General features: G+C 41.9%; 1 protein-coding gene and 1 long non-coding RNA gene across 2 annotated transcripts in view; one reads left to right on the plus strand and one right to left on the minus strand.

The window, feature by feature from the left end:
• PDE6A (phosphodiesterase 6A) overlaps positions 1–25750 on the minus strand; it is a 74841-nt gene that overhangs the window by 14254 nt on the left and 34837 nt on the right. Inside the window, exons 7-17 of the mRNA XM_061151712.1 lie at positions 23884–23950; positions 19959–20006; positions 17247–17396; positions 16543–16686; positions 14780–14845; positions 14412–14558; positions 13395–13502; positions 11614–11723; positions 9843–9930; positions 9538–9638; positions 8910–9017 (exon numbers count right to left, since the gene is read on the minus strand). Coding sequence (XP_061007695.1) covers positions 8910–9017; positions 9538–9638; positions 9843–9930; positions 11614–11723; positions 13395–13502; positions 14412–14558; positions 14780–14845; positions 16543–16686; positions 17247–17396; positions 19959–20006; positions 23884–23950 — 1137 coding nt within the window. The remainder of the gene's footprint in view (positions 1–8909; positions 9018–9537; positions 9639–9842; positions 9931–11613; positions 11724–13394; positions 13503–14411; positions 14559–14779; positions 14846–16542; positions 16687–17246; positions 17397–19958; positions 20007–23883; positions 23951–25750) is intronic.
• LOC133062547 (uncharacterized) lies at positions 11613–22438 on the plus strand. The gene is made up of 3 exons (XR_009694206.1): positions 11613–11693; positions 13270–13448; positions 22345–22438. It is a non-coding gene; the product is annotated as an uncharacterized LOC133062547 (long non-coding RNA).

Here is a 25750-nt window from a genome sequence, read left to right on the forward strand (position 1 = left end):
AGATAGCAAAGCAGGAGACTCGCAAATGTGGTTGGGACTTCCCTAGTGGTCCAGTGCTTAGGACTCCACAGGGACTTCCACTGCAAAGGGCATGGGTTTGATCCCTGATCAGGGAACTAAGACCCCACATACCTCAGGATGAGGAGGAAAAAAAAGATAACTCAAGGGTTGAGGTGTGGACCTCAAATACGATGAAGCTTACTGACCGGAGCACTCCAAGATAATCAGAGCAGAGGAGGCAAGTGTTGGGTTTTTTCCTCAAAACAACCAATTCTGTCACCAACTGGGTGTCCTCTGATTCAATTCAATTCAATACAATTCACTTTTAACACTTGACTAGCGTCAGACTTTGCAGGTTGGAGGTCTCAGTCCAACAAGACTGCCCTCACCATGGAAGTCAGTTGCAAGTATCAGAGCCTCAGGCTACCACACCTCTGACTTGACTATAGAGGCAAGGGGTTCTCACGAACCCCAGGTTCAAAAACTTGTTTGGACAACTCATAAAACTTCGGAAAACTCTTCTGTTTGCCAGTTTACCATATAGGATGTAACTTAGGAATAGCCAAATGGAAGAGATGCACCGGACAAGGTATGGGGTTGGGAGTGCCTACAGAGCTTCCGCACTCTTTTCAGACATGTCACCCTCCCAGCATGTCGATGCGTTCACTGACCTAGTGGCTCTTTGAACTGTTTTTCAGAGGTTTTTATGGAGATTTTGCCCCATAAACATGATTTATTGAATCATTGGCCACTGACTGACTCAGTCTTCAGTCCTCTTCCCCTCCCCAGAGGTTGGGCTGGAGCTGAAAGTTCCAAGCTTCTAATGAAATCTTTGTCTTTCTAGTGATCAGCACCCACCCTGAAGCCCTCTAGGGTTCCACCAAGAGTTGCCTCATTAGAGCCAAAAGAAAGTGAAAGTGGCCCAGTTGTGTCCGACTCTTTGTGACCCCGTGGACTGTATAGTCCATGGAATTCTCTAGGCCAGAATACTTGAGTGGGTAGCCTTTCCCTTCTCCAGGGGATCTTCCCAACCCAGGGATTGAGCCCAAATCTCCCACATTACAGGCAGATTCTTTACCAACTGTGCCACCAGGGAAGCCCAAGAATACTGGAATGGGTGGGCTATTCCTTCGCCAGTGGATCTTCCCAACCTGGGAATTGAACTGGGGTCTCCTGCATTGCAGGTGGATTCTTTACCAGCTGAGCTACCAGGGAAACCCTTGGAACCAAAGACACTCCTATCAAGTCTATGACTCATATCGCTATCAAGGGTTTTAGAGCTCTGTGTTGGGAAATGGGGACAAAGGCCAAAATACATACATCTCTTTATATCACAGGAAGAGCCTGACACCACGCCTGCCATGAGCAATGCAGCACAGCACTCCATGTGTCCCAGCTCAGTCCCTGTGATAATCCATAAGGTAGATACTACCATTACTCTTCTTGAGCAGATGAGGAAACAGGCACAGAGAAGTGAAGTTACTTGCTCAAGGTCAACCACCAGTAAGTGAGAGAGATGAGACCAGACCCTCTGGAGCTGAAGCCCCAAGTGTGTAACAGGTATACTATACCCGGCTGTGTAGTAGCTCTAATTATGTGTCTAATCACCTAGTAGATGGACCAGCCCCAAGACTGCTTCACAACAGTGCTTTTCAACCAGGTGCCACTTTTGCTCCCAGGGGATATTTGGCCATGTCTAGAGATAGTTCTGCTTGTCATAACTGGGGAGGAGGGGTTGCTACTGGGATCTATTGAGTAGAAACCAGGGATGATGTTAAACATCTTAAAATGCACAGGACAGCCCCTATTACAGTTATTGCTCCCAAATGTCAATAGTGTTAAGACTGAGAACTCTACTTTATAGATCTTCAAACATTTTTCACTGAGTGCCTACCAGAAGAATTCTGAAAAATGTTTACCCTCTTGTACATTGACATCTTGACTATTAAAATGGTTGCATTATTCTTTAAATATAAAGAAATCTAAATAGCATAGCATTTTCATACCAACCATCAGTGTACCATCCATTTAAAAACAAATGAACCAGCTTTTCTGTAAGATTCTGGAGTTTTAAAGGCTTCCCAGGTGGTGCTAGTGGTAAAGAACCTGCTTGCCAATGCAGGAGATATAAGAGACATTGCCTAGAGAATCCCATGGACAAGGGAGCCTGGTGGGCTACAATCCACAGAGTCACAAACAGTCAGATACTACTGAAGCGACTTAGCATGCACACACAAACCTAAGACCAGAAACCATAAATCTCCTAGAGGACAAGGTAGGCAGAACACTCTTTGACATAAATTGTTCCAATATTTTTTTGAATCTGTCTTCTGAAGCAAAGGAAGTAAAAGCAAAAATAAACAAATGGGGCCTAATTAAACTGAGAAGCTTTTTCACAGCAAAGGAAACCATTGACAAACCAAGGATTCAACCCATAGAATGAGAAAAAATATTTGCAATTGATATGTCCAATAAGGAGTTTAATATCCAAAAATATAAACTACTCCTACAATTTCAAAAAAACAGCCTAAAAACAAAAAGGCAAACAATTTGATTAAAAGATGGGCAGAGGAACTGAATAGACATTTTTCCAAAGAGGAAATGCAGATTACCAATAGGAACATGGAAAGATGCTTAACATTGCTAATCATCAGGGAAATGCAAATCAAAATCACAATGAGAGATCACCTCACACTTGTCAGAAAGACCATCATCATAAAAAAAATAAAATAAATGCTGATGAGAGTGTGGAGAAAAGGGAACTCTTATACACTGTTGGTGGGAATGTAAATTGGTTCAGCCATTGTGGAAAACAGTATGACAGCTTCTCATAAAGCTAAAAACAGAACTACCATATGACCCAGAAATTCCACCCCTGGTTATATATCTGGGGAAAAAAAACACTAATTCAAAAAGATACATGCATCCCAATGTTCTTGGAAGCACTGTTTACAGTTGTCAAGATTTTGAAGCAACCTAAGTGCCTGTCAACAGATGAAGGGATAAAGATGTGGTGTGTATGTGTATATGTGTGTGTGCATACATATATACATATATGTATGTATATATATGTGTGTATATGTATACACACACACATACATACATCCAATGGAGTAATATCCAGTTATAAAAAAGAATGAAAATTTGTATTTGCAGCAACATAGATTGACTTGGATGTTATTATGCTAAGTGAAATCAGTCAGAGAAAGGCAGATACAATATGATGTCATTTAAACATGGAATCTAAAAAATACAACAAACTAGTGAACATGATAAAAGAAGGAGCAGCAGACTCACAGATAAGAAGGACAAACTGGAGATACAGTGGTTACCAATAGGGAGAGGGAAGTGGGGAATAACGATATAAGAAATCAAGAGATACAAACTACTATGTATAAAATAAGCTACATGGATGTATTGTACAACACAGAATATAGCCAATATTTTATAATAACTATAAATGGAGTATAACCTTTAAAAATTGTGAATCACCACATTACACATCTAAAAGTTACATAATATTGTACATCAACTATGCTTCAATTAAAAAATAAAGTATGGAACTTTGCATTCTTTTTTTCTCCATAAACATGTATTTCCAGTTAACTTCCCCTATAGAGTTTATCCTAAGGCTTTACATATGTGTGTGTGTGTGTATGTGTATCTATATATGTGTATAACTGTATATATATTACAGGTATTCAAATATATATATGGAATGTGTTGATCACTTTTTATACTGATTTTTAACCAAATACATCTATTTATTCAAATATGTAACTAAATATTGTTGTCTTTGACCATAGATCTCCAAGTATAGAAAATGTTTCTTCTGGATTGAATTACTATTATTACATGATTAACCAATACAATAAAACATATTACCTATTTTTTAGAAATTATTAAAAATGCAAATATTTTTGGATGTTCATGTATTGATAGAGAGGATGGGACTTTTTTTTTTAAAATCAGTTAATGCATGGGGAATTCCCTGGCAGTCTAGTGGTTAGAACTCCAAGCTTTCACTGCCAAGGCGAGAGTTCAATCCCTGGTCGGGGAACTAAGATCCCATAAGCCATGTGACGTGGCCAAAAATGAGTTAGTGAATATTTCATATGGCAAGACAAATTAGATGCAACAATCAGAAACCCTGGGAATGGAAAAAGTTTTGTTACAACATCATTCCATTCTTTAAATTCTTCCACATTATCAGTTGACAGTTTAATCAGATTCTCCTTTAAATTTGTCTAAAGCAAACATTAGAGTCATTCACTTCCTCAGTTTCTGGGAAATGTGCCATAAAGATTTGACTAAGATTCCTCATATGACTATTAATTGTACCCCAGACACTTTCTGTGTGGCACTTTGGTTAACCCAAGATACTCAGAATATGTTAGGTCAATTAAAACACTATTCATTTTAATATATCTTCCAGTTTTATATTTTTTGACTTTTTTTTTTATACTGGAGCAAGTTGATTAACAATGTTGCATTAGCTTCAAGTGTACAGCAAGTGATTCAGTTATACATGTATCTATTCTTTTTTCAAATTCTTTTCCCATTTAGCTATTACAGAATAGTGAGCAGAGTTCCTTGTGTGGTACAGTATGCCCTTGTTGGTTATCTATTTTAAATATAGTAGTGTATATATGTCATCCCAAACTCCCAATTTATCCCTCCCCCTCCCAGTGCTGTATTTTTTATAAAGTGCTTTTATCTTATCACAACATTTAGCTATATTGTCATCAAAACTTTGAACCTTCAAGTTTGATTTGTTTATTTCTGGAAATGTCTGCCATGTAACATAATTGGAAATTCCAGTTTTTTATTGTCAACAAAAGCCTGCAAATAAGACTTGTTTCAGAAAGAATCTGAACCTTGTTTTTCATTTCATATAAGCATGTTATTAGAATGCATTCTGCTGACACCCACCTAATTTTTTATTCTTAATTCTAAGAAAGGCAGAGGTATTCATAGATAGATGGATAGGTATGTAGGTAGACTAGATAGATTGATGGATAGACAGACAGAAGCATGGATGAAATCAAGTACTGCTACCTTTTTGATGGCCCTGATGGCAGGGGGCCATCGCACATCCCTGACAGCAGAGAATGTGGTTCATTCTCTGAAAGAAGAGCATGCTCAGCTCCTGCTGCCCCACTGTACAATCAAAGGACAAAGCTCTCCACTTCTAAAGCCCTAACAAAATAAATATATAAGACAGGGAAGGTCCAAAGCCCTCCCTTGTGTTTATAACGCCATGATTAAAAGGAGCTTTGAAAACACCAGTATTTATTGTCCCTCTGTTTGATGCCCCAGGGGTCTTCACACTATAGACTTCAAGAAAGGGCAAGTTTGCCTTTATTTTGTCACAGGGGATAAGAGTGAGGAACTGACCATGCCTCAACTACTGTGCTTTTTCCGGGAGATGATGTAAAGAGAGAAAATACGGATTCCCTTGAGGCCATCCAAGCCTGTGTTTGTCTTAGAAGGCTTTGCAAGGGCTATGTGTGGGGTCTGAAGACTTCTGCTTAAGACTACCTTGGCTTTTACAATGATTCAAGAAGTCTTGCCTCTGGCTTTATTTTTTTTTTGTGAAACCTTTCATGTCATATCTTTGTAAAATGCATGACACCACACTGTGTGAAAATAATATAATGTATTTAACCTGGTCCCCCCTGATGGTCTTTTAAGTTTTTTTCAATATTTTTTGTGATTACAAGTAATGTTGCAGTGAGTAACTCCATGCATACTTCTTGTAGCACAGGTGGGAGAAATTCTGTAGGGTAAATCCTGGATCTGGGATTTGCTGGGTCAAAGGGTATGGCTGGTTTCCATTTTGATAGGCATTGCCCTTTGTAAAACTGCACCTATTGGAGAGTTACCTGGCCATCCGGAGGTTAGGACTCAGGCTTTCACTGCCACAGCCCCGGGTGGTCAGGGTATTAAAATCTCGTGGCCAAAAAAAGTATAAGCCAACATTGAAAAACAAAGAAACAAAAACTGCACCTATTTACATTCCCACCACAGTGAATAGGATTGCCTGTTGCCCCTCACTCTGCCCAACACCACCACATGTTAGCAAACATGTTTGTTTCATCTTTGCCAATAGGAGGGATGAACAGTTATATCCCAAACTAGTTTTATTTTTCTCACTATGGCTAAGGTCATCATCTTTTCACGTGTTTATATCCCACTGTAATTCCTTTTCTGGGGAATGTTTGCTCACGCCTTTTGCTCATTTTTCTGTGGGATTAGTCTTTTTCTTAAATTATATTAACACTATTGAGGAAACTAGCTCTTTTTCTATCAGAAGCATTGCACATATTTCCCCCCAGTGTATCACTTAAATTCTGACTTTAGCTCTGAGTTCTTGTGGGTGTTGTCCAGAAATCTCTAAAGTTTCATGTAGTCAAATTTATCAATCTATTTACGACTTTTGAATTTTATGTCACACTTAGAAAAGCTTACTCTTTTTAATTCTCCCAAGCTTTTTTCCTCTCTCCATATTCTTAGTTTATTTTCTCATTATTTTTAAATCCTTGATTCATCTTGAATTTGTTTGCTATAGGAGTGAAATAGGGGTCTGCCTCTGTGACTACCAATGGCAGAATCTGAAATATATTTCTTCTGGTTCCTCACACAGAGCTCCTAAAACCCTTGGGATTTCCCTAGTGATACAAGTGTCTTGTCCTTCCCAAGAAGACCCCTCTGGGTTTATGCTAATGAAGTGACTTAGAGTGACTGAGGCTAGGGTCCCTAGATGGGGTCAGGCTTACCTGAAAGACCAAGGGAATAGAGGGATGGACTTTCAGCCCCACCCGCGGGCCTCTGGGAAAGGGTTGGGGGGAGCTGCAGATTAAGCTTTGTAAAAACTCTTGAACGAAGATTTAATAATCATTAGCATTGATGAACACACCCCAGTTCAGTAATAATGGAAGCCTCTGCATTCGGGACCCTCTGGCCTTACCTTATGTACCTCTTTGGCTATTCTTCTGTATTTTTTGTAATAATCCTTATACTAAACTAGTAATGTAAGTAAATGCTTCTCTGAGTTCTGTGGGCCATGCTAACAAATTAATCAAACCCAAGGAGGAGTTCACAGCAACTTCCAGTTTATAGCTGGGCAATCAGAAGCACAGGCAAGCTGGACTGCTTCATCTGAAAAGAAGCCAGTCTTGTGAGGCTGAGCCCTTAGTCTGTGGGGTCTGATGCTATCTCCAGGTAGATAGTGTGAGATTTGAGTTAAATTTGTAGGACAGCCTGTCAGTGTTCACGGAGCACTGGAGAACTGTTTACTGGTCTTGGGGGAAAAAAGATCCATCAGATCACCTCATGGTCCTAACACCATTTATGAAATTATCCTTCTCCACTGGCAGAAAATCCACATTTAGCACAGGCGTTGTCTTTTGAGTCTGTCTACTGACCTCTCCTGCTTATACCTAGGACTGAGCTATCTTCAGTTCTGCTGGCCCCTATTATTTCCTTTTTTTCTCAGAATTTTCTGGCTCTTTTTGCATACTTAATTCTCATAAGGATTTTGGAATTGGCTTTCTAATTCTCCACAAAATAAAGTTGATATTTTCTTTCCAATCACTTTAAATAAATAACTAAATAGGGAGAACAGACAGCTTTGTAATAATAAGTCCCCCTGTCCAAGAACTTAGGGTTCTTTCCACTCATTCAGTCCTTCTGCAGCACCATTTTGAAATGTCGTGGAACAGCTCCTGGTTTGCCTGGGAGCAGCTATAGCTAGAGCATGCCTCATTGTTCAGTGGGCGCAGGTCACACTGCTCCCCAGGCTAGGAGGACCTTTGGGGAGGGCTGGTTGGGCAATTTCACAGCTGAGGGAAGGACAACTGGCCACTTGACCCATCTTCCCTGAGCTTGTCCCAGCAGCTGTCCCTTCTCTGGACTTGCGACATTCATGACTTGATTAAACCTCACCTCTGCAGAAGCATCTGGGGATAGACAAACAACAGTTCTCCGGGTCCTGGGTCGGGCATTGTCTCCTTTAATATCACCCAAGACCTGTCACAGGGAAGCCAGGGGACCCACTGGCTTGGGCCACATAGTCATGAAAGGACTCAAATCAGCATTTCTCACCCCATCATCAACTGAGGTGAATCATGGAAGCATACTGAGAAACTAAAAGAAGATATTCACCAGAAAACCTTGAGTCGCATTATTAGACCTCGTGCCAACAAAACACTATGAATGTCACAGAAACCAGGGAACTAACTTGTGAATTGCATGCCTGCTTTTGCCATGTATAAAGGAACGCTAAAGAGATTAAGCCCATATATTCTGAGAGACACTTAGCTATCACTCAAACCATAATTGGTTTAATGCTCTGTGTTTTACCAAAAACTTTATCACCAAAAGTTACATCACTTTACCACCAAAATTCTGCATTTTAGCATAGAAGTACTTCAAATCTTGTATTTTTTGTATACAGAGAGGTATGCATGCATGCATGCATTCTCAGTTACTCACTCGTGTCTGACCCTTTGCAACTCCATGGACTGTAGCCCACTGGGCTCCTCTGTCCATGGGATTTTTCAGGCAAAAATACTGGAGTGGGCTGCCATCTTCTTTCCCAAGGTATCTTCCCCACCCAGGGATTGAACCCATGTCTCCTGTGTTACAGGTGGTACCCTGTATTGGAGGCAGATTCTTTACTTACTAAGCCGCAGGTACTGTCTTGTATTTTTGTGCTAGAATGAAGAGTAAACATATCATTTCTGCAGTGCTGTTTGGTATAACTTCTTTGTTTCGTGTGTCAGAGGCCTCCAGAATGAAAAGTTTTGCAGGGCTCTCTTGAAGACAGAGAGGCCTGTCAGTATTAGCATCTTGCCTTTTGACCCTGGGCTTAAGGGAATCAGGGTTTAGGTCTTGTCTCAACTCACATAACAATTTCCTTCCGTGTCTGATCCAGCATCATGTACTGTGTCCACTCCTGTTGAGTCTCGTATGTCTTAGACTGATCCACGATCTTTTGGAACATTGTCCTTTTCCTACAAAAAACACCAGTTTGTTAAAGGAGCACATATTAGAATAAGGCAACCCCTTGCCTTCTAATGTTGGGTGTTTCAGAGGCTAATTACGGTAATGTAATTTTTAAAAAGAAAGGTGAAAAGAACCAATGCCTGGGAGTGAAGACCGAGGTTCTAACTCAGACTCTACCATGGGTTTATTATCTGATCTTAACTAATCTTCCCCCAGTCTCAGTTTCCCCATCTGTATAACAGGGTAAGACTAACTCAGAGCTGTAGTGAGGATGGATGTGTCCATAGCTCAAGTGTGGTACCTGGCACAGAATACTCACTAAATCAATTAGAACTGTGGTGTTCATTATTTTTATAATCATCAGTATTCTTTTTTGTTTGTCTGTGCCTTCCAGCTTGCAGGATCTTATTTCCCCTACTAGGGACAGAACCTGGGCCCATGGCAGTAAAATTCCCAAGTCTTAACCACTGGAAACTGGGAGGGAATTCCCTAATCACTTTTATTCTTAAAATGAGAAGAAACACCAACTTGAAATACAAGGCAAGGTCTGTAGCAATGATCGCTATGTCCATCATGTGGATTGCATGCTCGTGCTGCCTGCGATTGAGGTTCTGAAAGATATTTAGGCTCTAAAGAGAAAATGGAGGGAAAAAAGTGATGTGAGAAGGAGAGAAGGGAGAAGTGATGCTGGCAGTAAAGTCCTTCAATTCCCGATGGCTGCCCCAGGTGACCAGAGAGACGGCCCAGGCCAATGCCTGGCTACACTCAGGCTTCCTGTGAGATGGGGACTCCTTCTCAGGCCCCAAAGCCAATGCAGAGGGCCCTCATCCTACCTCATCTCTCAACAGTGTTTTACCAAACTCCAAGTGGTGTCTTTCCAAGATGGAGGACCCATGGAGCTTGGCCAATGGGTTCTGGGATCTGAATGAGGAGAAAGAGACACACAGAGAAAGGATTAACATGGAACGGCTGAGATGAAGGTTAAAGACATCATCCACTCCTGTCACCTCCTAATTCTGCAGGTAGAGAGGTTGACGTGCAGGAATAAAAAGGGACTTGTCACACAGTACAACGGTGAGAAATAGGACTAGATAGCAGGTGTCCTGGCCCTCATACTTTAACTTTCTCCATAACTAACTCTAGGCCTCTTTGGGGACATGGCCTCCCTAGAAGTGTGGACCATTATCTCCAGAAAAAGACACAAACACAATGCCACATGCAGTTTTACAAACCCATCCCCATAGCCATCCATGGACCCTGGCACTTGGCCAGTACTTTACTTTTTTTTTTTTCCCAAAGCCAGTACTTTAAAGATCGCCAAGCCCCAGATCTTCCAAGCCTGATTCTGAGAAGTCACTGGATTCCCACAAGCAACATGTTTATTCACATCTTTATTCAATAAACATTTGCTAAGCCCTTGTTGTGTGCCAAGCACTGAGATCAGTACTTCGCCTTCTACAACCTAAAATGTAAACATAATCTCTAACCTTGGAGCAGCAGGCAAAAAGTGAGAAGACTCACAGAAGCATGACTTACAGTCTGTGGGCCCTGGGCAGAGCCTGGGTATGACACTAGTCCCTGCTCTGCCCAGTCCACATGGTGGTCATGAGGGTCCCCCGAGACCATGGTTCATGGCCCCTACTTCAGAGACTATCTAGAATATAAGCTCTGTGAGGTCAGGGACTGTGTCTGGTTTGTTCACCATGGAACCACCTTTGCCTAACATAGGGCCTACCACACTGGCCTTTTGCGCATTATAAACCCAAGGTGAATAAATGAATCATTAGCAGTTACTAACACCTTGGCTTAAATTAGTTCAGTAGGTAGGAGAGGAAGGAGCAGAGTGAGAAAGTTTAATATATTTCCTGTTGCTGCTCTAAAAAATCACCACAAACTTAAATGGTTTAAAACAATAAAAATTTAGTGTCTTCCAGCTCTGGAGTTCAGAAGTCTAAAATGATCTGAAGAGCTGCTTTCCTTCTGGAGGTTCTAGAGGAGAATGTTTCCTTGCCTTTTCTAGCCTCTTCTTTCTTCTCTTCTTTCTTTTTTTGCTCAGTCATGTCTGACTCTTTGTGACCCCATGAATCGCAGCAAGCCAGGCCTCCCTGTCCGTTCCTCTTTCAGTATCTTATCATTTTGCCTTCTCATATTGTTCATGGGGTTCTCAAGGCAAGAACACTGAAGTGGTCCCTAATTCCTTGGCTTGTGACCCATCCTCCATCTTCAAAGCCAACAGTGTAGCATCTTCTGTCCTCCCTGAGTTCCTACCTCCTTCTTACAGGGACCCTCCTAACTAACTATTTGGGGTCCACTTGGATAACCCAAGATAATCCCTATATTTCAACATCCTTAATCATGTTTATGAAGTTTCTTTTGAATGTAGGGCAACATATCCCCTGGCCCCAGGCACTGGGGTGTGGACATATTTAAGCTTCATTATTCTATCACAGGAGTTTACCCAGAACCAAAGGGTAGGAGGAAGTGGGAAGCTGTGGACTGTGGGAATTCCCCACGGCAAATGAGTCTGTCTAAGACCCATTCAGATCTAGGTAATCAATCCCAGAGGCAGGAGGTAGAGAGAAGGGCCAGTAAGGGCTGACTCACTTCATCTGGTAGAGATTGTTAGTGCCTCTGTGGTCAATGTCATGGCAGAAGGCGGCGGTGACCATGGCCAAGGCCTCCAGGTCTGTGAAGTATCGCTTCAGCTTTCCGGTCTGGAAGGGCAGTCAGAGATGCTACTCACTCCTTTTGTGTGGGGCTTGGAAGCAGGACTGAGAGAGCAGGAGTAAGGGGGAGGGCCTGGAGCTTGGAAACACAGGGCTGGTCTTGGCTCGACCCCTGGGCCACAGGATGGCCAGATGTTTGCCAGGACTGAGGTGTGGATGTGGGACTCTCTCTGCTAGAACTGGGCAGTCCAGGCCAAGGTGACAGTGGGTCGTTTTACTCCGGAGTCACCTTCGCTGGCCCCACCTCCCTCTGCCCCTTAAAGTGGAGGGTGTCAGACTGGATGATTGCTGAGAAACAGACAGCCCTGGACTTTGAGGATTTAGACGGTGTTGGAACATGTCCAGACTGGTAAAACAAACCTTCCAAACCTGGTCTACTGGTTCAAACACAGCTCAGAAGAAATTTTCCCTGGGTGTCCTCACTTAACTCCTTGTTTGTGCCGGGTGTTGGAGTCAAGGGGGGAAAGAGCCCTGAGGAGGTGCCGCTGACTCGTGACTCTAAGACATAAATCACATCTAAGCGGTGTGTTTTTCACCTTCGGAGGCAGCCTGGCTAGAATTCCTGCCCCCAGGCCCCTGTGCTTTCTCTGACCTGACCATTCCAGCCACGAGGGAAAGGAATGAGGATGGGGACACAGGGCAAGGGCAAAGATTTGTGTCATAACCTGGATGGGAAAACACTTTTAAGTGAAATATAAAAACTCCAAACCTTCTGAGACAAAATGACTCACACATATACACATAGGTATGTCCAACCAAGGACATAATAGCGTTGTTTGTAATAGTGAAAGATCAAAAGCAATCCTCATGTCAACAATAGGGGAGCTAGGTAAAGAAAGTGTTGTCTACTTAAACAACGCAAAATACTATGAAGTCATAAAATGAGATCATGGATAAGCCTTGAAGATATTATGCCAAGTGAAATTAATCAGACACAAAAGGACAAATACTGTATGATTCTACTTAGGTGAGGTACCTATAAGAAAGGAAATTCATAGAGACTGAAAAAGTAGAATGCTGGTCCCCAGGGGCTGGAGACTGAGGAAATGGGGAGTTGTATTAATGTTGTTGTTTAATGGAGACAGGGTGTCTGGGAAGTTGGAAAAGTTCTAGAGATGGAGAGTAGTGATGGTTGCACAATACTGTGAACGTACTTGATGCCACTGAATTGTGTACCTAAAAATGGCTTAAATGGTAGATTTTAGGTTATATATGTTTTACCACAATAAAAAATATATATAGAAAAATGTGATTGATATATTTACATATTATCAAATAAAAAAGCATACTATAGAATCATATTATTTAATTGGTTATAAATAAAATAAATTTTGTGTATGTGTGTGTGAACAAATCTATCTCGATGCTTCTAGAAGGAAATCTGGAAGGAGCTGTGGCATAGTTTTCTCCAAATACTGGCTTGGGGGGTGGGAGTAGAATACTGGCTTTCTTTCACTTTTTATTTTACATACTTCTCTCTTCTTCGAATCCATTTATGCTAAGCATGTACTCTTGTTGTCTATTTTTTAAAAAGGCAATAAGTAGAAGAATGATGCCGCTGCTGCCTTGGGGAGCTGCACTGAGGTGCCCAGGACAGCGGGAGCCCCTAGCAGCCCGAGGTCCCTCCCACCACGCCGCTGGGTCCCACTGTTCTCGTACCACCAGCAAGGAGAACATGGTCTGCCCCACGTTGAAGCCGTGCCGCCAGTTGTGGTAGGTGATCCTGCGGTAGCCCTTACTCAGGGAATACATGAAGCGCACCAGGGCCTGCGAACACACACACAGCTCACTGTGAGGCGGCAGCACCGCGCTGGGGTGGGCGTTGCGGGGGCGCCTGCCTGCCTGCCTGAGACCCCCGTGTTCCAATTCCCACACTGCACCACAAGTGGACGCTAGCAATGGATGCACTGAGACTGTGAGAGCACTTTCAAACGGCTCGATACTATGACAATGGACGTGGTTATGAAACAAGGTCCTGGGAGAAGCTTGCAGGAACTGTAGGAGAGAAAACCAAAGGCGTGTTGAAATCAGTGGTCCTCAAACTTGAGTGCATGTCTGCATCGCTGAGGGGTGTGGGAAGGTCTTGTTAAAACAATTTCTGATTCCTCACAGCCAGTGGAGAGAGGAGGGGGAGAGAGAGGGTATATGTGTGGGTGTTGGTGGACCCGTGCAGGCATTGATCCTTTTTCAGGTGATACTGATGTGGTTTAAAGCATAGTTAGGACTGCTGCTTTAATCAAAGAAGTCTGGGAAATTCTGCACACAATACATCCCCAGCTCCACCTTTTCTGTCCATCCCTATGCCTCTAGATGCACAGCACACCTAAGGAATCCTGCAGGGGAAAAAAGCCCTGTCTAAACGGATTTAACACACATTTCCCACCCTGTTGAACTGTAGGAACTTTTTTTTTTTTTTTGCATCGCTTTTATCCACAACCTTCAAAACTCAGTACCTTAGAACCTACCTTGAGAAACACCATGGTTCAGAGGAACCATGTGTCTCTTTTCTGGTAAATGACTTATCTGTGTGATGTGACTAATGCTTTAAATCTTAAAAGCTGAGAGTACACTTTTTCTAAGGCAGTTTACAGATTGAGGTGTTTTGTTTGTTTGTTTTTTAAGCAAGCAAGAAAGGAAGGGGAAAAAAGGGAAACCAAAGGTTTGTTTCAACCTCACCTCCTGAGGAATGTGAAATTTATCCACCACTTTGAGCTCATAGTACATCTGTATTCCACATTTCACCAGCTCAAGTTCCGTCAGGGGCAGATCACTGAAGTGGAATTTATTAATTTCATATTTGTCTGCATCTGGCAGCTCTCCTTGCTGTATGAAACATGGAGTCAAGTCACTGGGGCCCATGAGGAATTCCTTGGTCCCTCCCTCAGCCCACCCCGCACCAGCCCTGTCCCTGATCTGAGTCTGCTAGAAGGATCAGAGCAGAGTGGCAAGGGTCACACTTGGCAGAGATGCTCCCCACACATGCTTGGGGGCACGCACGCCCTGCGCTTGTAACAGGTCAGGACCAGTGATGCTGCCCAGCTCACCAGGATCTCAGCCAGTTCTTCTTCCTCGCATTCCCACGGCTCCTTCCCATATACCTCTCTGGTTTTCTGCCAGGGCCCGAAAGAGCAGAGAAAAACATTAGTTTACTACATCTGAGGTCAAAGTATGTCTCTACTTTTCCATTTCCTTTTTTCTTCTTCCTCCAAAGTTCTTGCAACAGAGCTGCCAACTCAGAGAGGCTGCCATTCAGCATTTATTGCCAAGTAAATTCAAGGTCATGGGATTTGGAGTCACGGAGTCCTGCGTGCAAATTCAGGCTCTACCAATTGGATCCCTCGTTCCTCATCTGAAAAATGGGGATACTAACAGTACTTAACTGGCAGATTAAAATTAGATTATCCAAAGTCATTTAAAAAAATGTATATGAAATTAAAATAATGCATGTAAATCACTGACAGCAGTGCTTAGTATATAGTGAGTGCTAGGATTAAATAATGCTGTTGATATTCTTACTGTTTTTATTACTAACTGGGAGTCTGGAGGTCCCGCTCATGGCCCTGGCTTTTCCTCTTACTATGTGACTTGAGCCAAGTTCCTTCCCCTCTGGTACTATTTCCTCTGTGTTACAGGGGGAGAGGAACTTGGACCCAATAACTTGTTCCAGATTTCTTGATCTAGAGCAGAGTCTACCTACTTGTAACTGGTTCACTATGCCTCCATAGGGTCTACATATCCATCATGTTCCTTAAAATTGTGGACTGAGACAAGCAAACCATTAACCAGTTCATCCAAACTAGATATTTTCTTCTTTGAATTTCTCAGTTATTGAGATCAAAATGATCTGATTTGTTGTGATATCTTTCCAGCTTAAGAAATGCCCTCTGAACACATTGGCTTATATTTTTCAACTTGTACAGTGCATAAACCCAACAAGTCTTGGAAACTCAGCTGGTCATCATATCTAATGCTCTTTGGTTAATTCAGTTTGCTTCTAAAACCTTGATCTTTATGAGTCCAAAATTTCAGGAATGGTGGATTGCTGATTCTCACATATCATGGAAAGCCTGTCATCCCATTTCCCACCCACGTGGGACTCTCCTCTATAGCATCCTTGATATGTGCTCATCTAGCCTGTGTTGCAATATTTCCCATGACAGAGTGCTCACTACCTTCCAAGGAAGCCCTTTCATAACGGTGATAATTTGTTCATTATCCTGATAAATGATAAATGAAAACTATTTAGTGAGTTGTGTGATTTTGGGGATAACTTCCTTCCCCCTTCTGGGCCTCAGTTTCTTCATGTCTACAATAGGGTGAAAATCCTTACCCTGCCCATCTTACTGGGCATCATAGGTTTGAAATACCGGATATACTCTCTAACGATGAAGCTATGTGATGGCTTCCTGCCAACGTCTGACCCTACCCTCTGAACTATTTCTTTGCTCAGAAAGTTTGACCTTCTAAGGCAGGTCTGATCCTGCCTCTGTAATTTAGAGCAAGACTCTCTGAGCCTCCATCTTCTCAGCTATAAAATAGGTGTGGTTAGCTGACCTCATGGAGGGAGGCTCTGAGCAACTGACCATTGTCCATTGGTCTGACAGATAGAGCTTCCTCTCAGAGTGGGAATTGTGGTTGGTGACTCCATCTCTAGTACCAACCAAGTCAGCCCTGAACACAGAGGAAAATGGAGTTTCTAGAGCTGTTAAGTCACAACAGGGTTTTAAGACTGAGGTAACCCTCAGAGGGACAACTGTTCCCAGAACAGCCTTTTCTTGAGGAGAAACAGGGAAAAACCACTACCCACCAAGATTGTCTGGATTTCTTCATTGTCACACTTCACATGGTATTTCACCATGTCTTGGAAAATATCCTTCCTGTTTTCAAGTTTGTTCATCAACTCATAAGTGTCAGGATTTAAGACAGACCAGCCCAAGAACTGAGCCAAAGACTGAAAGGAAAGAAAGGAAGAATCAGAGGAAGAACATTCTGGTCTGGTCCTTTCTCTGTAACTTGGGGCAACACCCTTAGCCTCCATCTTCTCAGCTATGAAACAGGTGCGGTTAGCTGTGTGCTGGCCTCCTCAAAGGGATGCTGTGAGGATAAGATGAAATGATGGCTGAGAATACACTGTGAGTAAAGCTCTAGCGTCAAGTGTCATCCTCATGCATAACAACTTCACAAAAAGGGAATGTGTTGTCCCTATGTGGGGACAGAGGATATAAATGAACTCTGTGTTTTTTGCTCAACTTTGCTGTGAACCTAAAGCTTCTCTAAAAGGTAAAGTTTGTTAATTTTTAAAGAAGGGAATATAGATTTCTTTGGCAACCAAGGCAGTGCAGAAGGAGAGCCAAACATAAATGTTGAATCAGGAAAGAATCTACAAGGTGAGCCCCTATCCCTCCTGGGCTGGGGCAGCAGCATGCTAGGTTCCTACCACATGACTCTGGAAGTCCCATGTTCAGAGTCACCTCTGAATCCCACATCCAGAGGCCTCCTTAAAAACCATACCTCCATGAGAGTCTCATCCATTTCATCAAAGGGTTTCCCATCTTTGCGGTTGTAAAATGTGGCCACCCCAACAATTTCTTCCTTCTTGTTCACAATTGGCATAGAAAGGACATTTTTAATCGTCCATCCAGACTCATCCAGAGGCTCTTTCTGCAAGAGAAGAGCCAGAAAAAGTTGCCCGGGTACCAGGCTACAGAAACATGCATGACGGATTTCATGCTGTGTTGTGACCTTGCTTGGCTGAGGGGGTGGCAGGAGGTTAGCCCTTGTTGGATTATGCCTGGTTTTAGTCACCAAATGCCACAAACCGTTTGCCCATCTGGTGGGAGCTCCATAAGCCAAATAGCTATACTGTTTGCATTCCTAAGATATCAGGGCCGTTATGTGCCAGGCAGTGAGTTGTGTGTTGCTGGCTCTAAGGATGCCCACAAACAGTACAGGGAGGCAGTGTTTCCCTTTCAGATACAGGAGCTGACTGTGGAGGACTGGCTTAGCAGGGGCCCCGGTGATACTTGTAACTTTGAACTCATCAAGTAGATATAACCTGCACCTTTTGACTGCTGATCTGCCTGTCTGTGTTTCTTTTGGCACGTCATTTTATTTCCATGGGCCTCAATTTTCTCATCTATACATGGGGATGGTAGTAAGAGTATGTGCCTCATGGGACAAATGAGAAAATAGAGGTGAAATTTCTTGGTCAATTAGAAGGTGCTCTTTGTGCGTCATTTCCTATTTGAGCCTCACTTCCATCATTTATAAAAATGGGAATAACTAGACTAAATACTTTCTAGGCTCTTTTCCCACTGATTCGTTAAAGATTTATCAAGGGTTTTACAGTGTGCAAGAGCTAGAATCTGAGGAAACCAAGGCAAGTAAGGCACAGGTGTTGTTCTCAAGTTGCCCATCATCTGGAAGGTAAGGAGGAGGCCATCAGATGGCATGCAGGAAGTTCTCTAAGGTACTGTGGGAGCCAGGGAAGGGAAGGAAGTCAAGAAAGGTTTCCTGGAGTCAGAGAGTCTTCCAGCTCAGATGTTCCAAGGTTTTGAAGGTGGCAAGATGATGGTTATTATTATTTTTGTAACACTGGAACTTAGCACCTGTGAGGAAAGTGACCCCAGAGGGATGCAGAACATAGTCCAAAGGGCGCCAGGCTGTCAGTCAGGAAACTTGAGTTTACGGCCTGCCTTCCTCCCCACTCTCTTCCTCACCTTGGGGGAGTCCCTTCCCTTTGAAGGCCCTGATAAGGAGGCAGATTTTATCAAGAGTGAAATGGGAAAGCATTAAAAATTTTTAAGGAGAGAAGTTATTTGAGACAACCTATGTTTTTTTAAAACATCACTTGGGCTTCTTTGTGGAGATAGAAGACTATGATCTAAAAACAAGGTCAGATTTGGTTCATGAATATGAGTAAACTATAATCAGATGACTTGGGTAAAGACCAAGTTCTCTTTTGGTTATAATCATGGTAGCAACTCTCAGCAACAATCTGCCTTGTCATACTGATATGGTCAGCATCACAACACAAGACACACTGTTTTAACCTTGGAAGGATAGTCTCTCTAAGGTCTTTCATAATGCTCTTTAAGGAGTAAACACATAAGCCACTAATTTTTATGAGTCATTTTTATTTCCTTCTTCATTATTTTCTGACCGCTTATGATTTGTTTTCCGTATACCTAGCATGCTAAACTCAAAATATTGACAGGGCACCTGCAGCTGAAGATGTTAAGAAAGATAAGCCACAACCTTTGACCTAAGAAAGCCAATATTTTACCCAGAAGAATTAGCCTAAAAGGCAAGGAAGGAACATAAAATATGAGGTAAGGGAAATGGAGTGATGAAGACAAACTCCTTGGCACAGCCTTCCAGGCCCTGTGTTACCTGGCCTGTCTCCCTCTCTAGAATTTCCTCCTGCCACTCTCCCCTCAGGCTCAATGATCTACTCTGGTTCCTTCCACAAGCCTGCTCTTTCCTGCAATCCTCTCTCCATTTTTACTGCCCAAACATAATTTCTCAAGGACACATTCCTTGATTCCTTCCAGATGAACTCAGGCCCCCCTGAGATTCTCTCCTCTACCCTTCTCCTGGCCAGCACTCCATATGTCTCTCTCCCCATGAGATCATGAGCTCCTGGCAAACATAGACCATGCCTGTCTGGTCCACCTCTATAGCCAGTGTAGCATTGGGCCAATGCCTGGCCCAGACCGTGCCCTCCACAAACATTTTTTTAAAAAAGACACACAGACAACATCAAATGGAATACTAAACAAGATTCTGTGATCATCTTAAGGAGACAGAAATGATACTCAGCCAGGGGAAGCAGAATAAAAGTTCATAAAAGTTTCATAGCATTGAGTCTGTCATTGAAGGGCAGAGGGCATCTGGGCAAGAGATGGTGGTGAGGGAGAGAACTGGGCAAGAGATGGTGGTGAGGGAGAGAACTGGGCAAGAGATTGTGGTGAGGGAGAGAACTGCATAAGCAAAGGTCCCGAGGCCAGAAAGCAAAGGCTATAAACCTTAAAACCAAATGGAACCTTGGCATTTACCAAATTAATTCTCTCCCCACTTCCATTGGCACATGACTTTTTTCCACTCACATTTTCACTTTATTGAGATTGCTTCCCAATAAAGTAGATGGATTCTAATGTGTTCTAATCCTCCTTGGGGGGAAAAATACCATATAACTAAGAGAGCAAATGAAAAATGACTTACCTGGAATGCAAAAAAGTCCTCCGCAGGTGCATTCATGATGTTGCAAATCTGAAAGCCATGGAGAGGAATAATGTAGTTTTGATTAGACTTGATAGAGTACACATTGAGGGCACTGGGCATGCTATTTTCAAAAATACCACATCCTTGCCCACGGCATTCACATTCTTTTCATTAGGTAGACGTGCTCAAGATGGTTTTGAATTATTAACTGAGGTTACCAAACAGGAAAGCTGCCTTATAAACATGACTTCTTACCATTTGCTTTACTTCTGAGTCATTTCTAAGCTTTGAGAAAGTTAAGGCTACAATTTGTCATTTTTAATAGCTGTATAGTGTCCTATTTTCTTTTTTTTACATTAGCTTTTTTTTCATATTTCATTTTTTTAGTTATACATATCCATACACCTATTCTTTTTCAGATGCTTTTCCCATATAGGTTATTACAGAGTATATGTAGAGTTCCCTGTGCTATACAGTAGATCATTGTTGATTATCTATTTTATATATAGCAGAGTATACATATTAATCTGAACCTCTGAATTTATCCCTCCTCTCCCCCTGCCCCCGCTACCTTTCCCCTTTAGGTAACAGTAAGTTTATTTTCTAAGTCTGTGAGTCTGTTTCTGTTTTGTATGTAAGTTCATTTGTGTCTTTTTCTTTAGATTCCATACATACCTGATAGCATGTGCTTTGTAGATATCACATACAATCACTTATATGTGGAATCTAGCTTATTGTTTGTAGACTTTTTGATGATGGCCGTTCTGATCAGTGTAAGGTGATAACTTCATTGTCGTTTTGATTTGCATTTATCTAATAATTAGTCATGTTAAGCATGTGTTTTTGGCCATCTGTATGCTTTCTTTGGAGAAATACCTATTTAGAATCTTCTGCCTAGTTTTTGATTGGGTTGTCCTTTTTTTTGGGATATAGATCTGTATGAACTTTTTGTAAATTTTGGAGATTAATCTTTTGTTGGTTACTTTGCAAATATTTTCTCCATTCTATGGGTTGTCTTTTTGTTCTGTTTGTGGTTACCTTAGCTACACAAAAGCTTTTAAGTTTAATTAGGTCTCATTTGTTTATTTTTGCTTTTATTTGCATTTCTCTAGGAGGTGGACCTAAAAAGATATTGGTGTGATTTATTTCAGAGGGTGTTCTGCCTCTGCTTTCCTCTAGGAGTTTTATAGATTCTGGTCCTACATTTAGGTCTTTAATTCCTTTTGAGTTTATTTTTGTACGTGGTATTAGAGAATGTTTTAATTTCACTCTTTTACACATAGCTGTCCAGTTTCCCAGCACCACTTATTGAAGAGGCTGTCTTTTCTCCATTGTATATTTTTGCCTCCTTTGTCGTAGAATTAATTGGCCATAGCTTATGGGTGTATTTCTGAACTTTTTATCCTATTCCATTGGTCTATAAGTCTGTCTTTGTACTGACACCATACTGTTTTGGTTATTGTAGCTTTATAGTAAGGCGTCCCATTTTCTTTCCCCCTTTTGTTCAGGAATGGATTATGTCCAGTTTTTTTTTTTTTAATTAATATAAATAATGCTACTGTAAACATTTTTGAAATGATTATATTTGTTTTGCCGGGCAAGAATTTTTCCTTGTGGTATAAATGTCACAGCAGATGAAGAAATAAAAAGTGCTGTAGCTCTGGTAGGATGTTGCAAAATTTCTCTCCTGACAACTAGGCCAGTTTACTCTACTGCGCCAGTGATACTTATCTGATCCCTCCAGAGCCCTGCCCACAGGGCCAGTGTTCAGATTTTTCCATAAGATGTTGCAGAAAACCCAAATGAACTTTTTGGCCTACCCAGTAGTAACCATCCAGGTTTTCTCTTTCTTCTCTTGCATTCTCTACCTTCTCATTACCCACTCACACCTCAGAAGACCACCTGCTGGTTTCTGTCCCCACTCCCCTATCCCATCACCTTAACACCAAGCCTGTTCTCATTAGGGACATCAGTGACCTCCTAGTTGCCAAACCCAACGGGGACTTTCAGTTCTTATCTTACTGGATCACTTTTGTTGCATTTGGTATTCTCTCTCTTTATTGAAATCTTCCACTTCCTTGGTTTCCATGACACTACCCACCGCTGGGTCTCCAGACACTTCTGAACCCTTCTACCAATTTTCCTTCACATACTCTTCTTCTGCCACTCAATCTTTAAATGTTGGCATCCTCCAATATCCTACTTAAGTCCCCCTCACTCTCGCTGGTAACTTTATCCACACTCATGGTTTCAAGTACCATCTGCTACTAGGAGCAAAGTGGTCAAGGATTATAATATTTTCTATGCTATAATATCTTCTGCATTGTAGTCAGTATGAATCTCTACCTTTTGTTAACACAAATCTCCGTCTCTATCCCTTATCTAGCTCCACAGTGGCAGAGTCATCTCTTTAGCTACTTGCTGGACACCTACTCCTGAAAAAAGTCTCTGTCGCACCTTATCTGAAACTGATCTCAGCAGGTAACATCCAAACCTGATGGCAGCATTATCCATCCAGCCTAGAAATCTGAAATTGGCTTTGACTCTTCTCTCCCTGTCTCTCTGCTCACAATCAGTCACAAAGCCCTCTCACTGTTAGATCTGAGTTCTGATCTTCCTCTCTCCACCTCATCTTTGTTTGAGCTGTGAGTATTAAATGACCAAATGTATTTACTGCCTGGCGTATCATAAGAACTCGGTGGCTATTTAGTGTTCTTTACTGCCTCTGCCTTTGTTGAGATGTTCATCACCTCTTGTTTGTGACGACATACTTTTCTCTCTGCTTCCAATCTTAAGTCTCTTCAGATCTATTTTCCAGGGAGCTGTCCGAATTTTCTTTCTAAAATGAAATTTATTGTGTCAACCTCTTACTTAAAAACCTGTCACCTGTGGATTAAAGTTCCACCCTCTTGATCTACCATCCAAAGCTGCTGTGATCTGGCCCCTCCCTTTCTCCCTCTCAAGTCTCATCTCTTGCCATCTTCCTGTCTCAAACCTAACACTCCAGCTACTCCAAACTGCACACGCCATGTTGCTCCCAGTCTCCAAGCTAGAGTTGTTGGCCCGTGTTGTTTTCTCCACCATGTTGCTTCCTGGTCCCTACCTGCCTTACCCCTATTTATTTTAAAATTCAACTCATACCAAAACACCCTGGAAAGTAAAGGCTGGTTTAGATGCCCCTCCCCGCCTACTTTGTGTTCCTAGAATATACCACGTACATCTCTATTGTGACCCCATTGCATTATAATATAAGTATCAGTTCATAAAGATATCTTCCATTTGATGATGAGCTTCAGGACAGAAATTATTTGACTCATCTAATTTTGTATCCCCACAGCCAGCTACAGCACCTGGCACATAGAGAATGCCCAATAAATAAACACCCTGATACATGAACAGTACTGTGTAGTGTGTGCCTGGGAAAGGATACAGAGATGAGTGGCCTCAAATTCTGGGGTGACATGCTGCTAATACCCATGGCCCTTTTCTCGAGGGCAGGGGATGCTGTCACCCTACCCTGGACCCTGTGGGTAGGGCATGTGGGAGACAGAGCATCTGAGCTCCACTGTGAGGTTAGAAATGTGGCAGGGATGGGGGCTTGGGAGGGGCAACCAGGTCTCTGGGATAAGAGGCTGGGTCTTGCTCTGTGGTGAGCCTCATGGACCAGCCAGTCATGACATTATCCCTGATAGTTGCATAAGTATCTTTGGTTGTCAGGGAGACTTACACTTCTCTGTCTCATGTTTCTTCAAATGTCAATTTTGTGCACATCCCCTTGGACTAGCCATCAAGCGAGTTGAGAAACGAGAGAACCAGGCTTTGAGAGATCCATACTTGCCATAGTTTTTCCCACTCTCTTGATCTGAAATCCCTTTACTCTTCCACCTGATTCAAAACTCTCCCCCTTGAATGTTATATTACTTACCAGGCCATTTTGGGCAACATATGTGGGGAGACCGCTCACCAAAGCCCAGTGGTCTGGAGGTGGATTCCTGTCAAGACCAAAGACAGTGGTGACTTTTTAGGTGGGGACAGATGGACTAAAAACTTGAAACTGGATCTTACCCTCCCTCTTCTCTCTGGTGGCTTCAAGTAGCCCCCAAGATCTTGGCTAAGCATCTTAGTGTCCAAATGTAGACACTGAGAAAAAACTCATAAATCAGTTTTATGGATTTCATGCTCTCTAAGAGACAAAATTGATCCAACAGATGGTTACTGGCTGCCGAGCAAAACCAGATGCCATCATTTCCCTCCACCAGTCCTTACGGAGAGTGAGTTGCTCAATACCGTGCAGAGTGAGGGAAACCCACCTAGGATGAGCTCCTACCACATGCCAAGCACTAAGCTAGGCGCTTTACATACTTATTTATCCCTCATTCCCAAGTGACTCAGATGGTAAAGCATCTGCCTGTATTGCAGGAGACCCGGGTTTGATTCCTGGGCCAGAAAAATCCCATGGAGAGGAGAATGGCAACCCATTCCAATATTCTTGCTTGGACAATTCCATGGACAGAGGAATCTGGCAGGCTGCAGTCCATGGGATTGCAAAGAGTCACACATGACTGAGTGACTAACATACACAGCAATATCACAATTTAGATTTATATATTTATTTTAGATGGTATATTTTTACTTGTTTATTGCTAAAAATACACAGAAAAATGTATTAAGAACTTCAGTTATTTGAAAGTGAACACCTATGGAACCACATCTATGGAATTCTAATAACCTGTTGACACCTTGGAAATCTGCCCCTCCCACTCACAACCTTCTCCTGAACCCCAAAGGGAACGGTTGTCCCAACTTTATGATTCTTGCTTTTCTGTGGAGTTTTACCACCTGATTTCCTGTACCCTGTTTCACATATTTTTCAACTTCATTCAGGTGGGATCATTCAATGAACATGCATTATTTTGTTGGACTTCTTTTTTCATGTCGCTGTAATTCATTTGTTTGATAGACTTAAACTATTTTTCCTTGTAAGATTGCATATAATTTATGCATTATGTTGATGGACATCCCCTTAGTGTGAGGCTAACATGAGTATTGTTGCTTCCAACACTCTGGTGTATGCATGCTCTCAGTTCCATGTGGTATTTCTAGAGTAGAAATACTGGGTCATAAGATGTGCATATCTTCAACTTTACTCGAGAAAGCCAAACTGTTTTCTAAAACCCAATTTGCACTACCATCGGTGGTATATTAGAGTTGCCTTTGCTCCATGTCTCTGTCAATGCTTTAGTATTTTCAGACATTAAAAAAAATATTTTTAGATTAATAAAGTTCTCTATGGAAATAATTATAACATGTTTCTGTTAATGTGACAGACTTTATAGATTGCTTGTTCTAATGTTAGCCTTGCATTCCTGGACTAAACTCAATTGGGTCATGATGTATAACCCTTTTTAATTATTATCTGATAAAATTTTATTTAGGATCTTTGCATCTAGGTTCACAAGTAAGCTTGGTATGAATTTTCCTTTTTCATACAGACTTTGTTGAGTTTTGGTGTCAAGTTTATACTAGTCATTTTTTTCCCCTCTATTCTCTTGGATAATTTGTATGAGAATTGTGTTATTTCTTCCTTAAATATTTAGTAAAACTCATCTCTGAAGGCATCTGAGCCTGAAATGTCTTTATGGAAGGGTTTTAATGTATTTTACTGTTATAAGACTCGTGATTTTCTATTTCTCTGTGATTTATATTTAGTAGGTTTTATTTTTATAGAAATTTGCCTCTTTCATCTAGATTTAAAATATTCTGGGCATAATATCTTCTTATTGTATCCTGTT

The sequence above is a fragment of the Dama dama genome, chromosome 9, assembly GCF_033118175.1.
Source record: "Dama dama isolate Ldn47 chromosome 9, ASM3311817v1, whole genome shotgun sequence".
Taxonomy (NCBI): domain Eukaryota; kingdom Metazoa; phylum Chordata; class Mammalia; order Artiodactyla; family Cervidae; genus Dama; species Dama dama.